This window comes from Rhamphochromis longiceps, linkage group LG14 (genome assembly GCF_057381845.1).
Source record: "Rhamphochromis longiceps isolate RC_006_pf linkage group LG14, R_longiceps_female_GT1.1, whole genome shotgun sequence".
In the NCBI taxonomy this organism is placed as follows: domain Eukaryota; kingdom Metazoa; phylum Chordata; class Actinopteri; order Cichliformes; family Cichlidae; genus Rhamphochromis; species Rhamphochromis longiceps.
The window spans coordinates 37,899,657-37,916,285 of record NC_140570.1 but is presented as its reverse complement, the minus strand read 5'-3'; the positions used below and the strand labels follow the sequence as shown (position 1 = coordinate 37,916,285).

The 16,629-nt window shown below is 39.7% G+C and overlaps 2 protein-coding genes across 3 annotated transcripts; one reads left to right on the top strand and one right to left on the bottom strand.

Moving 5' to 3' along the window:
* Positions 1–1,220: 1,220 nt before the first annotated feature.
* Positions 1,221–7,642, top strand: vstm5 (V-set and transmembrane domain containing 5). Of its 2 annotated transcripts, none has more exons than XM_085379714.1 (4): positions 1,221–1,721; positions 4,145–4,471; positions 5,060–5,203; positions 5,277–5,494. In XM_085379714.1, the coding sequence occupies exons 1-4, from the start codon at positions 1,646–1,648 to the stop codon at positions 5,318–5,320; spliced, it is 591 nt and encodes a 196-aa protein (XP_085235840.1). In that variant the 5' UTR covers positions 1,221–1,645; the 3' UTR covers positions 5,321–5,494. The 2 variants fall into 2 exon arrangements, with proteins under 2 accessions (XP_085235840.1, XP_085235841.1); XM_085379715.1 differs by lacking the exon at positions 5,277–5,494 and adding an exon at positions 6,670–7,642 and having other exon boundaries at positions 1,223–1,721.
* Positions 7,643–7,797: 155 nt separating this feature from the next.
* Positions 7,798–16,449, bottom strand: med17 (mediator complex subunit 17). The gene is made up of 13 exons (XM_085379708.1): positions 16,294–16,449; positions 15,706–15,951; positions 14,870–15,033; positions 14,513–14,732; positions 14,270–14,406; positions 14,063–14,144; positions 13,674–13,826; positions 12,541–12,671; positions 11,768–11,952; positions 11,298–11,435; positions 9,084–9,201; positions 8,804–8,963; positions 7,798–8,266 (listed from the first exon to the last, which is right to left on the bottom strand). Exons 2-13 carry the CDS (start codon positions 15,935–15,937, stop codon positions 8,058–8,060), a joined length of 1,929 nt encoding a protein of 642 aa, XP_085235834.1. The 5' UTR covers positions 15,938–15,951; positions 16,294–16,449; the 3' UTR covers positions 7,798–8,057.
* Positions 16,450–16,629: the final 180 nt, after the last annotated feature.

Below are 16,629 nucleotides of genomic sequence, written 5' to 3'. Positions count from 1 at the left end.
TATTTATTATAGTGATTACTGTTGTTGCTGGAGGTACTGTTATTATAATTATCAATAACATTAGTTGTTCTAGTATTAGTATTAATATTAACAAAGTATATCTGATCTGATCTTTTTATTTTAATTCAGATTTCTTGTCTTGTAGTGAGCTGCAAATATTGTTCGAGGCAGACTGCAGTAATTCACAAAAACAAATACATTATTCCCACACAATACACAGTCGCTCACATCCAAGTAAGACCTTATTATATCTCATTTAGGATTTTGAAGCTTATTTCTTTAACTTCATTCATCTCTAACCATAAATCTACCAAGTGTTCTGGCTTTTATGGTAATGGAATTCTTCACAGAGCACCTCATGCTTTAACAGATGCCATCCATTTAACTGAGCTACAACCAACTCTCTGTTCATCCATGTACAAATACTCTGAGTGTTTTTTGTTTGTTATTCTATGATGTAACATGTTTGATGCCAGTGCTTTCTTTGTTATTTATGTGTTACGTCACATTTTGTAACAATGGGTATTTAGTTTATCTTTAATCATACTGTACATTTTATTTTTATTCATTTTTATTCATTCTTAACTAGGGAATGGAGGAGTCTTTTATTTTATTGCAGTGTTGCAATTGAGTATCACATGGGTTCTACTTGTAAATTGGTTTGCAAGTAGTTTTTATAAATCATTATAATTTATATATAAATATCAGCAATATAATTATATTATCACTAAACTGATACATGTCTACGTGGCCACATTGTATTTTATTTCCTACTTTTGAAATTTTATTCTTGGGTTAATGTAATTTATTCTCGACCTTGGAGCCAAATGTTTGTTTTATTTTATTTAATTTTGATGTTGTAACTCAGTCTTGTATGGGTTTAAATTGGTATCCAACTTGTTCTTTTGTTTTGTTTTTAATATTCCTTTCATTTATATATGTTGGATTTTTATTGCCTTGTCTAACACTGGTCTTGGTAAGCGCATAAATTCATTAAAAAAACACCCTTAGAGTCTAAAATGATTATAAACTAAGTAACAGCGAGAAACAAGACCTGGGTTACCTACAGACAGTCAGCTTTAATATGCCTCCTAAAGGGAAGTTTCATTTGACTGTCACTGTGTGTGTTTTTTTAGGTGCATACATGTGAATACAGTACTTCCTGTTTGACATGTTTTGCCAGGTGTGTCGCTACTTGATTCCACCTGTCCCACTTTCATTTTGTGACAGTGTGTCTGTAGATAGACAAGTAAGTGGTTGCAATAGGTAAATTAGAATATACTGCTCAACGGCTTTCAGCCTTCAGTTGTGTGTGAGTGTGCGAGAGAGCACTGCCACACAAGGACTACATGTTTGCTCAGTAATCTCCGGCTCAACCTGTCTGATAGGTGTGGGCTGGCTGGCAGTGACTTGCGCAGATATGAAGTCAAATCCAACACAGTCTTGAGAGAGAGGAGGGAAGCTTTTGCATTCCTGAAAAGCAGAAGGAAAGCAATAGAAGAACAACTCTCAGAAACTCCAGGAAGACAAACAGAAGAAGAAGAAACCATGGGAAAAGGTGAAAGGCGAGGAGAATGCTACAAAATGTAAAATAAACCCGGGAAGCTTCTTCTGCAGCAGTTCGACAGATGGGTCTGGAATCCTAATGTGGCATTTCAGGCTCTGGGAAATACAAGATGTTGCTGTTTTTCTCAGCATCATGTTATATATGTGCCACCTAGGTAAGCTCAACACATTCCTAATTCTGCTGCTTTATCTTTGTGGTACGACCTACCTATGTTTGTTTAACACTTGAAATGTTGGATGAAGTTTCGGTCCTGTCAGTAGAAAGTAAATATAGGCGATCATGGCAGAAGTGGGAAGTAAAAAGGTCAATATTCCCTAATATTATCTAAGCAGAGCTCAGGCATGTAGCCATGAAACCGTGCTGAAGCATGATAGGGATTTTATTACGTAGCGTCTGATCTGTTTCTATTGTTGAGGTCCCGAGGAGTCAAGCCCCCGCTCTATAACACGATCAGCCCACTCTCTCTTTCTCTGGCTGTATCGTGTCTGCAACCACGTGACAGTCAGAAAGCTGAAGATTGCAAAGTACCTTATCTGAACTATAAAACTGCAACCACTCAAGGCTTCAGAACCTATAAAGCTGTGTCCTACCGACATAACGATCCTAGAAATAACATCCGAATGCCCAGAAGTGTTGTTTCCAAAAAAATCTGAATCTAAACCAAATCTCAGGAAACACAAAACAAAAGTAGCAAAATTAAAAGCGAACCAGGGTGCAGGAAACAGTCAAAAGAAGACATCAGGGCTGCTTTAAAAAGTATTTATGTGATTTCTTAACAGAAAAATAAGGAAAGAGTCAGTCGGGGTTTGTTGGTAAAAGGGTTTTTTTTGGGGGGGGAGCCCAGACAAAAAGATCTCTCCCATACTGACTTGCTTCTCAGTCAGCGCTAGTATTTTTCATTTTAAATTCTTGCTTCATTAAACAAACACACCACCAGCAGAACCAGATCTCTCCCTGACACGCACGTGAAAATATGCATTAAAGCTTGGCCTAAACACACTGCCTCTTATATTCATTCTGATACCTCCCAGCTAGTTTGACTAGTTTTAATCCTCTGGGGAAAAGAGGATGGGGGTGGGGGATCAGACAGAGCAGAGGCAGAGCAGGAGACATGCCACAGTGTTTGTCAGGAACAGCAGCTAACCGTGTCATGGTGGAATGAGTCCTTTTTATGGCGCTCGATTGTGTCACACACCAGCATGTTTCTACTCTAATTGCTATCACTGTGACTCAAGTCTCTCCCCCCACCACTGAGAATCAACAGATTTTTCTTTAAAATAACATCCGTATATCTAATGATAAAAATGTTATCCTCATAGTTTGAATATTTTTTGAGTTACAGTCCGTTGAAATACAAAGGTTGGAACATTGTAATCTAAAGCCAAGATCTTGCTTTTGTTTCTTTTTCATAACCACCTTAACATAAGATATCGTGACATATGTCTTACTTTCAACAGCAGAGAATAGAATAGAATAGAATAGAATAGAATTCAACTTTATTGTCATTGCACATGCACAGGTACAGGGCAACGAAATGCAGTTTGCATCCATCCAGAAGTGCTTTAGTGATATAGATATATTACAATATATATTTGCAATAATATAGATATGTGAGTATATTACAGAAATGGGTCTATTATGGTATGTTATAATGTACACGGTATGAGCCACATTAATTTAATTCTAAAGCTAAAGAGTAACAGAAATATTTGTCATGCTCTTGCAGTTTTGAGCTGTTTTCATCTGTACTCTAGTGTTTTCTATGAATTCTGCTTCTAGTAACTCTGACTTTAGATTTTGTGAAGTGATATCACTGGGCTCTGGTTCAGTTGTCATGTTAGTGTTTGTTCCTCCAGCTGAGTCGTCTGTTTCTATGATCCTGTTTATTCTGAGTACTGTTGTTTGTGTGTTTATTTCTTGTTTTACTTTGATAGACACTTTTCTCATGTGTCTTGTTTCCACTTCTTACTTCCTGTATGTATTGACTTTCGAATCCCCAGATATTGCCCAGTATGTAGTCCTGTCTCAGCCAAGTAAAGGCTCATTATCATTTGAATCTGCCTACGTGCCCGATGCTTGGGTCCTCTCTCTGCCATGTTATGACACATGTATTGGTGTCCTGGATGTTTGATCTGTTTTCTGATCATTAATTCGAGAAAAGTTTAAAAAATGCATTTTGGGTAAACTTTTAAAGGTCATATCACCTTGCAGGATAGGTGGCTGGATAAAACAAGTTATAGCACAGGAAAGGTCTCCCTTTACATGTATTTTGATACCAGAATCAGTTCGACATGTTGTAATTTAACCACCTGTGAACGCAGCTTATGGCTGTTGAAGGAAGAAACAACACTGGTGTTCACGTCCTGTATAATAGTTTGGAAGTACCACTTTACTCAAACAACTTTAGGACTTTAGGAGAGTCTGGATCACTGAGGCTCTTTTTGCAATTTGCTGCTGTGTTAATTTTCTTCTGATGCAAAGCAGAATTTCCCTTTGACTTACTTACATTCAGCTGATTCTAGAATAACCCAGAGAATACAGACTAATGTATGCATGTATGTTCATGTGTTTGTTTAGCTGGAGCCATCTCCATATACTCTCCTCAGAGGAGCCTGATCCGCTCAGTGCAGGACGATGTGATCTTCTCAGTGAATTTCACCTGTAGCGGGATCCCAAACATACAATGGACTTTTATGTCAGGATTGGTGAGCCGGACGATAGGGGCCTGGCAGCCGGGGGGGTACACCAACATAACGGAGGACTACAGCAGCCGAGTGCAGGCCTATGACAACGGTTCGATGGGCCTGTCAGACCTGCGGCTGCAGGATGGTGGATTTTACGTGGTCACCATCACAGAATCAACTGGGAGCAGCAAGGATTTTGGTTTCGTCCTAAAAGTAAATGGTGAGAGTCTTTACATTAAAAAACAAAACAGAAAACTAACACACAACGAGGGAAAAAGAGCATAAAAGAAAGAAACAGTCCTGGCAGAACAGCTCAGTTTTTAAAGCTTAAGGTAATTAACAGCACTTCTGTCATACCTGTACAAAGAATTTCTTCACAGGATTTAAAAAAGCAGCACTAATCGTGATTAGAGCATCAACAAAAGCCCTCGGCTTCAGTTTGACGTAGTCTGACTGGCATTGTGGTAACAGTTGTTTGGATTTAAAGACGACAAACGCCCTGCCCAGATTTCCCAAACATGGCGTCTGTGGTTATTAGAGGCAGGCTCAGAACTGTTTCCCACACCAGACAGAGTAACTCTAAAGCAAATAAACTATGAAAATGAAGAATGAAGAATGGCACATGTGCTGTGATAATTTTAGGGAGGAATGAATGCAGGAAGGAAGAACATATGGATTGACCAAAGAGGGGAAGTCTTTTTTTTAACAAGTGAACATGATGAAAAAGTATCTTTAATAAACAGATCAGCCCTATTTGCAGTTCAGTTTGGAGTAAATAAGATGTGGCTCCTGTGTTTCTGTCCTACAGAGGTTCTGTATGAGGACCTTCAGTACCTTACTGTCTCTTTTTTGGCCCTGGCCTGCTTGGCCAGCCTTCTTATGCTCACCATGTGGCTCCTGGACAAGGCCTACAAGAAGATAATGGCATGCAAGCGCAGGAGAGAGATGCCAGGTAAAGCCATGTGTAAACAGCAGAATCCATCTCAGTGAATATCCTCTAATGGTGTCAATGATTGTGCATTCAGGTGATGCCAGAAAAACAGGTTTGCAACTTGGAAATGTCTTGTGAATACCCATTCAGAAGATTTTGGATTGCTGGCATTGCTCAAACATATTCTTCCCTGATTTCTTGTATGGATACGTGCTGAAAACGTTCATAACCAAAATAGGTCACTCTACATGGAGGACAACTATGTAACCAAAACAAATAAAAACAAAAAGATAAAAAGATTTGTGTGTCTGTTTCTCCTGCAAATATCCAGTGTTTTACAGAATTTATTACATTTTTGTGGCAATGATAATGGAAACACTACAGGACACCTTTATACACATTCATGCAATACTTTATTGTCTGCACTAAACAGGCATAGTCTGAACTACATGCAGTTTAACAGGTAGTCCATGGCAGACCTGCTGCTTTCAGGGATTTCAGGGCACATTTGCAGGCCAGTTTCCCCAAAACTCTCCCTGGTGCTGAGGATGAACTCTTGGTGCAGGTTTAGTCATAAAGTTCTGTCATGCAGAAGTTTGGGGCAGAAATTTTGAACACAGAAAGAGTGCCATCAGATTCTGATCCATCATGCTATACCAGGGGTAGGCAACTCCAGGCCTCGAGTGCCGGTGTCCTGGAGGTTTTAGATGTGTCCATGCTCCATCACAGCTGATTTAATGGGCTAAATGACTCCTCAGCATTTCTTGAAGTTCTCCAGAGGCCTGGTAATGAACTAATCATTTGATTCAGGTGTGTTAACCCAGGGTGCGATCTAAAACCTGCAGGACACCAGCACTCGAGGCCTGGAGTTGCCTACCCCTGTGCTATACCATCTGGAAACTTACAGCAGCTTAATTTTTCAGCATGACAATGATCCCAAACACACTGCTAGCACAGTAAATGCACACCTGGATAGAAAAACACACAGTGGAACACCATCAGTCATGGACTGGCCTCCTCAGAGTCCTGACACAATATTATTGAAGCAGTGTGGGATCATCTTCAGAGAGAACAGAACACGAAGCAGCCAAATCCAAAGAATAGCCATAGGAGAACTATTCCTGAAGGCTACTACTAAATAAGTTACAAACTGGTTTCATATAGGAGGCAAATAAAACCTGATACAGTGTCTGAAGTGTGGCTGCTTTTTTAGGTAATGGGTGAAATAATAAAGAAGACAATTTTCCGCATAAAAACGTTTGTGAGCGTGTTGTTTTATCTAAAGTTAAAATGTGTTCTTCTTACCACTGCATGATTGTGTGGAGAATAAATATATGTTGAAGGGTGTGATGGTTGACTATGGTTTGACTCTATCATTGTATCACAGTAAGGGCGTGTTTGAGTGCAAAGGTCTGTGAAGACCTATTATAGCTTTGTTTGTTGTCTTAATCATGTATTGACACTTTAATCCCTTTTTTTTTTTGCAGAAAACGATGTGACTGAGCTGCAGATAATGAACGTCTGAGTGATGACTCACCTGAAATGGCCAATCAAAGCTGTCAGTGATACAACATGAGGACATACTTTTGAAGGTGGAATGTTTTGTACATCAAACTGTCCTCTTTATATACTCTAGTTACTTACAGCTCAAAGCATGACCAGTCAGTTATGAACACCTGCACTGTGTTGATATTTTGTACTGATATTGATATTTACAGATGACTGTCACTGAATGAGTGAATATACCACCGATGATACAGGAACACAATAAATCTTGTATTTATTCTCTAAGCAAAGAAACTGTGTGACTTTATTTTACTCATGACCAAGGGTTAAACTGGGCTGGTTTCATTAATAAGCAATTAAATCAGATTATTTCATGATAACAAAAAACGAGTTTCGCTTTTGTGTGCTGCAGGCTGGTGATAGTTTCAGCTGAGGCCTTGATGATACTGGCTCAGCAAATCAGAAAGTAATGTAAATAAAGTTGTGTCCAAAGCAGTCAAGTAGTAATTGCAGTTTGCTAAATCCACACGGAGCCATGAAGCTGCAGTAACACAGGTCAGCTGATCACGGCCCGGAAAAGGAAGAAAGGAAGGAATGCAGGAATAAAGAATGAATGAATGTAGAAACAAAAGAAAATAATTGTTTTTCTTTTATTACCTAAAGAAAAAATATCCGGTTCACAGTGCAAATGATTTTGTGATTTCTTTCTTAACGAACTCTCTCCTCCCTCGTGCCTACACAGGAACTTCAGGTTCCCCACCTGAAAGTGCAGAGTCCAGACTCAAAGTTAGTTTATCTAAAATGTTGTCACATCAGACAAATGGAGTGGTATTAAAACTGCACCCATCTACTCTGACTGACACACACACACACACACACACACACACACACACACACACACACACACACACACACACACACACACACACACACACACACACACACACACACACACACACACACACACACACACACACACACAGTCCTAAGACAACATTGAACTTAATGTGGTCAAATTTAAAGTTTGAACCGGCAAATCCCTAAGTTCAGTTTTATAAACAGTGTCTCTTTGATCCACAGCTGTATTCTTAAGAAAAAGGACAAATATATATAGACAGACTGCTTTTTATTTTGTATCAAACTGTTTGAGGTATATACACACAGTCCACACCTTACACTATAAGCAACAGGCAGAGGACACTTGTGTGGACAGACTTTACGGCGGTCCACAAGTTGGTTAAAAAATAAAATAAATGAAAGTGCTGTCGATTCTTTCAAATGTGAGGAAGAGAGTCTATGAAGGAAGATTGTCCTCTTTAAATAAACTGTTATTTTGTGTGTGGGAGGAGTCAGCAGACAGAGTCAGCACCTAAGGACAGGGAGTCAGCGCCGCCATGAGGAGCTCCATCTTGTAGACAAAGTTTCGGCCCTCCATCTTGCTCCAATGGACCTCTTTGTACGGCCCTCTGAGGTGGCTCCACTTGGCGTCCTGGATGACGTCGCTCTTTGGCAGCTCTTTGATCTGGCTGCGAGGGAACTGCACCAAAACTTTGCAGCCGCTCTCTGGGCCATTACGTACTGAAGAGAAAAGAAACTTTGATGAAAAACCACTGACAGTTATTTACTTTGCTGCATAATGATAAAGAGCTGCTGAGCAGACTTTTGTTGTTTTTAAACAATGACAATAAAGTTTCTCTCTTGTCTCGCCACACATTATTTTTCAGTGTTTACAGATATTCAGTATGAGTGTTGCATGGAAACCGGTTCATGATGCATTTCAATGATGTTTGAAGAGAGGAAGTTTCCCAAAGATTCCCCAACTTGTATCAACCTGTCTGCTTAATCCTGAGTAATTTTCCATGAACTGACAGACTGGGTGTCGTCTTGATTTATTACATTAGTTTCTGCCTTTTCTTTTAAAAAAAAATAATAAAATAAAATAAAATTATAATTTTTTTTTTTTTTTTTAACATTTTAGCCTTTATTGGGGGGAGGTTAGCTAAGGGAGAGCCTGAATGTCTCATGCATAGAGGCATGAGTAGTACTGAGTTGCTGCTGCTAATATGCTCTTCCTACTACAGAGAAACCTGAGGATCCGAGAGCCATCAGTCTCACCTGAGATGGCGTACTCTCCGTTGGGAGAGGCAACAGTGACCGCGGAGGCATTTCCGATGCTCTCCACTGGGCCCAGACCTACATGGTTACTGAAGCTCAGGACGTGCCAGCCCATCACCTTAGCCAGCTGCTGAACTGCATGTACCTGATGCTGCGACATCTGTGAAAAGAAGGCAGGCATACGCAGAACTAAATACTGAAGCATTACAGTCAACAGTGTGCAGCCATGCTTCTAGTAAATTCAGCCTCCTCCAATAACTGTGGAAGTTACTGGTGTTACCTGTGAGAGGAGAAAGTCTTGCAGCTCCTGTTCCTGGTGTGACAGCGTGACCACACGTCCATCTCTGTGCACCACCCTGATCTGCTCCACACCGATGTTCAGCTGCAGCTGGATGGACCTAAACACACCAAATAAAACACAGTGAGCCTCATTTCAGAGGATCAAACACGCTGGTCCAGAGTCATGTAAACATCCATATATGAGGAGAGAAAAGCTTTTTTCACATCCATTTATTTATATAGTTCACAACAGCAGTGAACGAAAATAGAAAAATATAATGGTAAGAGGTAAGTGGAACCAAGATCTAGGCCATTTGCTTTGTTTGCAAAGTTTGCAAAGACTGCTAAATTTTGCCAAAGGTAGTTCACTCTTTGCAAAACAGAACGCTGTTCTAAACAGATTTTTCAGGACTTCTTGTTGTGCTTAGTTTATTTTTCATATGTTTTTTGCAATTGGCGTTTGTTCAGGGAAAGATACTGTAGACTGAGCAATAATGCATTTCTTGCATTTCTCAAGGGTTCTGATGGGGTCTTTCTTAAAATTACTGGTCCCAGTAACAAAGGCACTTGTCGACTCAGAAATCGAGTGAAACTAATGACACACCCGGCAGAACTTTATGTTTTTTAGCTCGTCATATTGCAGCCACAGAAATTCTTTTGTCCATGAAACCAAAAAAGCTGCACTTTCTTTTTGCCTCATAGTCTGATTTGTCATAACTTTTCCATTTTGTGGTCGGCTTTTCTTTGGCTGTCCCCTCTTCACCCTGACCTGTCTTATTTGGCTCTGCAGAACTAAAATACCTGCGTAAATCCATCTGCTTTTACACAGGCACTTGCATAATGATCAGCAATTCTCTGCACAATCAACCTCTATGACATGTTTAAGCTTGCTGCGGAAGATTTCACTTGTCATATTTGCATAGTAAGCTAACGAGTGATAAGGAATTGGAGAGGAATTAATCTGTCACTCACCAATCAGTACTGCCGCTCTCTATTCACAGTTTGGGCAATGGCAAAGTGAACGTGAAGCAAAAAAACAAAAACAAAAAAAAAAAGCGCAAATTTAAACGCGATTTCATTATGTTACATACTGACAGTGGCTCTTCGATGCCAATGACAACATTACCCAGCTACGTTTGCGAAAGGATGCAAAAGTATTGACATATATTTTTTCTTCCTATGATAGCCTGATGGGCAGGGCTGGGATGGATTTTGGTAGCCCGACCGGAAAAAACTGCTAGCCCCGGGACGTCGGGATAGCGATTTTGCGAGCCCTGAGACTATTAAATAATAAAAGCTGCAGCTATTGAATATTTTAGTAATCAAGTATCCTATTGATTATTCAAGTAACTGGATAAGAAATACATCTGCCTTATAATAAATACTTAAAAGAGAAAAAAACCCAAACCAAAACAAACAAACAAAAAAAACCCCACAGGTTATCAAACCCCCCCCCAAAAAAACAGGAAATAGAAAATTGTTATTTCTACAGTGTGTACCAATGTTGTAATATAACTACATACAATGCCCATAAAAAACAACAACAAAAAACATTCATGCAAATGAATTGCATGCAGTGGGTCAAAAGCCCTACTTTAAAGTCCTCTTTTCTTCACATCAAAGTTCATTAAGCAGGTTGTTTTTTGAAGGATCCTGCCAGCTGTTTCCCAGTAAAGGTTGTGATGGTGATAACAGTGCTCTGATTTGGACACTAGAAAAATGAGCTCACCGTCTCAGTTAGACAGTCACTGTTGCTGCTGTGTTATCAGTAATTTTGTTTAAAAACTGGGGACCATGTGGGTTTAATGTTGTCATACTTTTTATTCACATGCTGCTCCTAGATACATTTCTATTGCAGGTTTGTTTTTAGTTGCAAATGTAGGTAAAACATTTGCATTTACATGGCGGCCACTGTGCGCTGCAGAGCCGAGCATTAAACAAATCAGCAAAGCAAAAACTTTGTGTCAAGGATTTTTTCAATTGTTGAGTTTTTCGATTACAAAATACAAAATTTATTCATTCTAATAATTAAAAAAAAAAGTATTTTAAATTAAAATAACAATAGTACAAAATGAATAGTGAATATTTAGTAAATATTTAAAATCTGTAAATCTGTGATAATAAAAAATATAGTAAAAATAAAATGTACAAATAAAAAAATAAATATTGATATTTAAAATAATGAGTAAAATAAACTCCTCTGCACTCCACTTACTTGCAGATCTGCTCGTAGCCTTGTGAAGTGATGAGCACCTTGACACTGGACTCGTATACGTCATTAATGTTGGACCAGTGAGCCTGGATCTGCGGGTCTTCAATCCGACTGGCCAGACTATCGATGGTACGTGCCGTCCTGTTGACCACAAACACCGTGGTACCCGTGAAGAGTATTGCTAAGCATTATACAGCCAACAAAAAGTAGCTAACAACAATTCTTCTGTTAAAAGATTAAATATTTTAAGATAAAAGGACATAATTTAATTTCCATAATCAGTTTGGGATTAATAAAATATTCTGATTCTGATGAAACAACAAAGACAATGTGAGCCATCTGCTAGCCAAATGTAGGCAAACGCTGCTTTTTTGGGCTGCTAAAGTTTCTGGAGCTCCTAAATTTGCAGTAAAATTCAATATTGCTGCTGGTAACTGTTTCTGTATTTGTAAAATTACATCAGGATATTTTACCTGCGACGTAGGAAGATGTGTTTGGCCTGTTTGATCATCTTCTCCAGCAGCCCCTCAGTCTGCTGCCAACTGGAGATTTCTGCCTTGTCATAGGCCAGTGGCCCTGCCAAACGCAGACGTTTGTGCGCAAAGGGAGCGCTAGAAGGGTGCGGTATCACCACAGAGCTCAGCTGCTGCTTGTGAAACTATAAAAGAAACAAATGTTGCCAATGAAATGTGCACTGAGACAATGAAATTTAAATTAATAACAACAGAAGTGTCTCCTGGCAGAGTAGAAGATGACAGGTTTCCAGGGTTGTTGTAGGTAGAAGAACACAAATATATCTTAATATCTAAAAAAAAAATCCAACATTAAAACTTTAAATTTACAAGAAAAAAACCCCTCATAGATTCCTTCACTTTGTAGCTGTATTTTTCTTGTAAGCACCCTCTGCTCAGAAATGACTGTCTCTTCCTGAGTGCAATTCAGCCGGTGCTCTCTCCCTGTTAAAAGGGAGTTCTTCCTCCCCACCATCACCAAGTAATACTGCAGGGGACTATTGCAGTTTTCTCTTTAATTCTCTACGGTCTTTATCTTGCATTCTAAGCACACTGAGACCTGACCAGTATTCCCTAACTGAGATGGATTTTTTGAGGATATATAGTTAAAAGTTAAAGGAAAAAGAGAAAAAAAGGCAAAGCTTAAAAATATTTAACGCATTTCAGATCATATCTGGTAGGTTTCCTCCAGAGGTGGTTAATAGATTGCGCTCTACAGGAATCTCACTTCTCACCTCTCTCATCATCTGATGCAGATTGTGTTCTAGTACGTAAAGGTGGTCGTCCGGTTTGGGTTTCTCTGGAGATGCCCGGTTGTTTTTCTTCTCTCCCGTAGAGTGGCACAGTGAGATTGACAGCTGCAGACCTAGGGAGAGAAAAATCACAGGTGTGTTTGGAGGGGAGAATGACACTTTGGATGAATTAGGGCAGGAGGATCATCAAAGACTCCAGTCACCCCAGCCATAAACTGTTCAAACTACTTTACAATTTGAACAGTAAGTACTGAACAAGGTCCCGAACCTGGACCGGATACTGCAGTACGTGACAATAAAAGTGATTTGATTTGAGTGTTCACTAAAAGTGAAAGAACATTCTTTACACTCTTGACAAATATGAAAGCTGAATACCTTGACTTGATGTGTGTGTGTGTGTATATATATATATATATATATATATATATATATATATAATATCACTTCTTGCCTTTCTTTATCAGATTGTCTGTCTTCCTCCATCCCCACCTGTTCTTATTTGGATCTTTCACCATTTGTTAATACCTATAGGTCCCATATTATTTCACATTAAGACGCGTTAACTCGAGTCTCAACGAATCCCCATAATGTATATTTCAAGTTTTAGAGAAAAATACCACACAGGTATTTTTTGTACGATGGCTGTGAGTCTACATTTTGGTTCTAAGTTCTATTAAATTACAACAAGATATTCCCATGATAATATCGAACAAAACCACTGTGTTGTCATGGTAGACATAGACTAATGCATCGATATTGTAGCATTTTTTTTTTAAATGTTTTCATCTCTTTAATGCCATCCACAATCACTTGACAAGTGGACAACCTCCCGTGCTCTTATTTTGAAAGTTTACTCTGTTGCGGCAGTCTCAACCCACGGTGAGACAAACTACATTTCCACCATTTTTGGACTGCAGTCCTAGTTCTGCTCTGAAGACCTGCTGTGAGCTGGAGGGTCCCCCTAACCTGCAGCAAGTGGAGAACTGGTCCTTGTGCTCAAGCACTGGGTCAGTTATTCTCTCAAGGCAAGGCATATGCTTCCGTATGACACACATAAGCACATACACAAGTGTGAGAAACACTGAACCAGGACCCCATTTGTGTCATATTCTCACCTGGGAATGGCTGTGAGATGATCTGGTTTTTCACAACAATGTGAGGGATCTGGGATTTGATCTGAACTGCCTCCCTGGACAGCTGGGCGAAGATCTCCTTACAGAGCAAAACATTCTGAGCCGCCTCCAGTTTCACGTGCCATTGCTGCGTACCTGAGCAGAGACAAAAGAAAAGACCAAGAGTTTTGTTTGTGGGATTTACTCTTACAATTTAGAGTGGGCTCAGTCATCCTTTGCCAAAGCCTAAAGAGCGCTTTCTCACACAGAATGTAATAATTTAGTATTTTCATAAAATGCCCTTCTAAAAAAAAAAAAAAAAAAAAAACGTGGAAGAAAAGAGCCTCTGTGTTACTGAACAACTTTTAATGTGTATATGTGCTGAACCATACCAGCTTTGTTCTTTTGCTGTTGTCTGAAAAGGCTGACGGTTCCCAGATCACCAATGTCAGGAGCTTGTTTCTGAATGGACACCTGAAGATACAAACAGTATCTTTCTATTACACCTAATATATCTGGTAATTATCTAAAATCAAAGAATGAACAAGGAATGAGAAAAGATGAATAAAAACATATTATACATGTCATTTCCCTCTGACCTTGATGTAAGCAGACCCCTCCAGGTCACTGGGGATCTGGACGTCCAGTGGGCAGTAATCCTCTGGGATTTTTTTGTCCAGATCAATGTCAGTATTTTTGATCACTTCAAATGTGCCATGATGGGGGAAAAGGGAGCCTGCACGGGCAAACACGGAAGTTAGAAAACAGGTTTAAAGTGTCTTAATGTTAATCTGTAGGATGCAGCAGCACTGACTGAGTGAGGTGTTTTCCTCTCTTATCACCTGCACTGCGGTAGCTGAGGTCTCCCAGGATCTTGTCTCCAACTTTGCGTAGTTTCCACTGTGAGCGCAGCCGCAGCAGCTCAGAGTTGAAATCCCTTTGCCTCCTGTTCTCCTGGTTCTCTGTGACTGATTTACTGAGCTTCTCTGCTCCCTTTTGAAGGATCATAGCTGCTGTGGCCAATGATTTCTTTTTACTGATCAGCTGGAAAACTTGTGGTGTCTGCAGGAGTTGGAGAAGGAGCAAAAGATCTCTTTGTGGACAAACCTAAGAGTGCTTTGCTGACATTTAGAGATATTTTTGTAGAACCCTTAAAAAACCCTTAAAAAAAATCAGTTTAAGTGACATGTTTAATTTACCTTTCCAGCTGCTGGATCCTGAGACACGGGGTCTAAAGCCATGTACTTCTTCTCCTTCACCACACTGAGCACATCATAGAGTACACACATCTCTGTGAGGGCGCTGCGGAGGTTGTTACGCACCGAATCCCAGGGCCAAAGAGACGGCTGAAATTTTACTGTGCCTATGCAAGAAAACAGAAAATTGGGCTCGATTCCAACAAGTGATAAAAAACCTTATGTTCTGTTTTCAATTCATTTGTGGAGTCTACTTGGTGGTCCTCCTTTCTTCATCAGAGTCAGGAGTAAATTGTAAATAAAGTTTAACTTTATTTAGCTGGATCTCATTACTCCTGAAATCCATTTTATTTATTTATTGGAGCAGCGGGTGTACTCTTAGGATTGACATAATTCATAATTCCATCAGTTTTCACAAGGCCTCCAACACCTTGCAGCCTCAAAACATGACAGGCTCCATTGTGATTTAAATGGTAAATAGATTGTTTCTTATACAGCACTTTTCTACTCTGAGCCCTCAAAGCACTTTACGCAACTTGCCTCATTCACCCATTCCCACAAGCACTTTTTTTCTATTCTCTTTATATGTAACATTCACATGCTTTCATACTCTGATCAACTTCTAGTATCTTGTCCAAGGATATTTGGCATGAAAATTATATATTTATTGGTAATTATTCACCATCTAAGTGAAGTTCTGAACTGAAATGTTTAACCTATGATGAATGAAGTTCAGCTTGATATTTTATGTTGGCCTAAGGCACACAGCAGCTGATTATACCAAGGAATGTGTGATGGCTCGTGTAGCTCTAGCTCCTTGCTTTATTTAAGCATTTTACCTTCTTCCTCCTCTCCATCCTGCTTGCCCCATTCTCGGTCCTTGGGTTCTCCCTCAACATCCTCCTCTGAGTCGGATCCCTGGCTGAAGTCAATTCTTTGTGCCAACTTTGCCAAGTTCTGGGACATGGATAGAGGAGGGACATAGGTCTCTGTCCCATCCAGGGCCACTTCCTGCACCTGCTTCTCACAGGAAGACTCGATGCTGATCCTCACCGCTGGACCACCAGACATGATGACAGACTTGGCTGAGAAGTGGAGTGGACAGGCAGAAAGGGTTAGTCATCAAACACAGACACAGGGGAGACCAGAAAACCTCTGAATCAAACATTTAATATAGGTTGTTTAATAACCAGAACACTAAAATACTTCACTTCCAAATGTTAAAGTGAAAAACGAGAATTAGAAACTGCTCCTCAACAACTTTGGATGATAATAATTCAGCTCTTTTAGTCACTTTGTAACGTTTTACTAGTTAGCAACACTAGCTAGTGTTAGCTCTTTGCTTAGCTCACAGCATAAAAGGAGACTCGAAAGCTCAAGAGAACAGCTTAAAACACCAAATACTATTTTACTCCTGTAAATCTTACCTCTGGCGTTCACTAGTGTTGGAGGTATCGAGGAATACTCGGGTATTGCATTAAATGTTCCAGTAGCGGTGAAAGGCTCATCAATACAGGAACGAGTGTAACTCCTGCACGGTCCCCCTCCCACCGCGATTGTGATGAACGCTGAGGCTGGAAGCTGTTTCAAACGCTTTGTGTCACTTTAGCACTATTTACGTATTTAATGCTTGTATATATATATTATTGATGTATTTTTTTATGTATTTTATGTTTAAATGCATAAAATGTTTTTTATGCAGATATAATGACTAGGAACTAATATTTCATGTGGACGGCAAAGACACGGCGGGCAGTTTAAAC

Bases quoted from the DNA above. Each gene is read 5' to 3' on its own strand.
- med17 (XM_085379708.1), bottom strand. From the start codon at position 15,937: ATGTCTGGTGGTCCAGCGGTGAGGATCAGCATCGAGTCTTCCTGTGAG. The intron at 11,953-12,540 runs GTGAGAAGTGAG...TTTCTTTTATAG, and splicing joins TGCATCAGATGATGAGAGAG to TTTCACAAGCAGCAGCTGAG. The intron at 8,267-8,803 runs GTGAGACTGATG...TTTTCTCTTCAG, and splicing joins CGGAGAGTACGCCATCTCAG to TACGTAATGGCCCAGAGAGC.
- vstm5 (XM_085379714.1), top strand. From the start codon at position 1,646: ATGTGGCATTTCAGGCTCTGGGAAATACAAGATGTTGCTGTTTTTCTC. The intron at 1,722-4,144 runs GTAAGCTCAACA...GTGTTTGTTTAG, and splicing joins GTTATATATGTGCCACCTAG to CTGGAGCCATCTCCATATAC. The intron at 5,204-5,276 runs GTAAAGCCATGT...TTGTGCATTCAG, and splicing joins GCGCAGGAGAGAGATGCCAG to GTGATGCCAGAAAAACAGGT.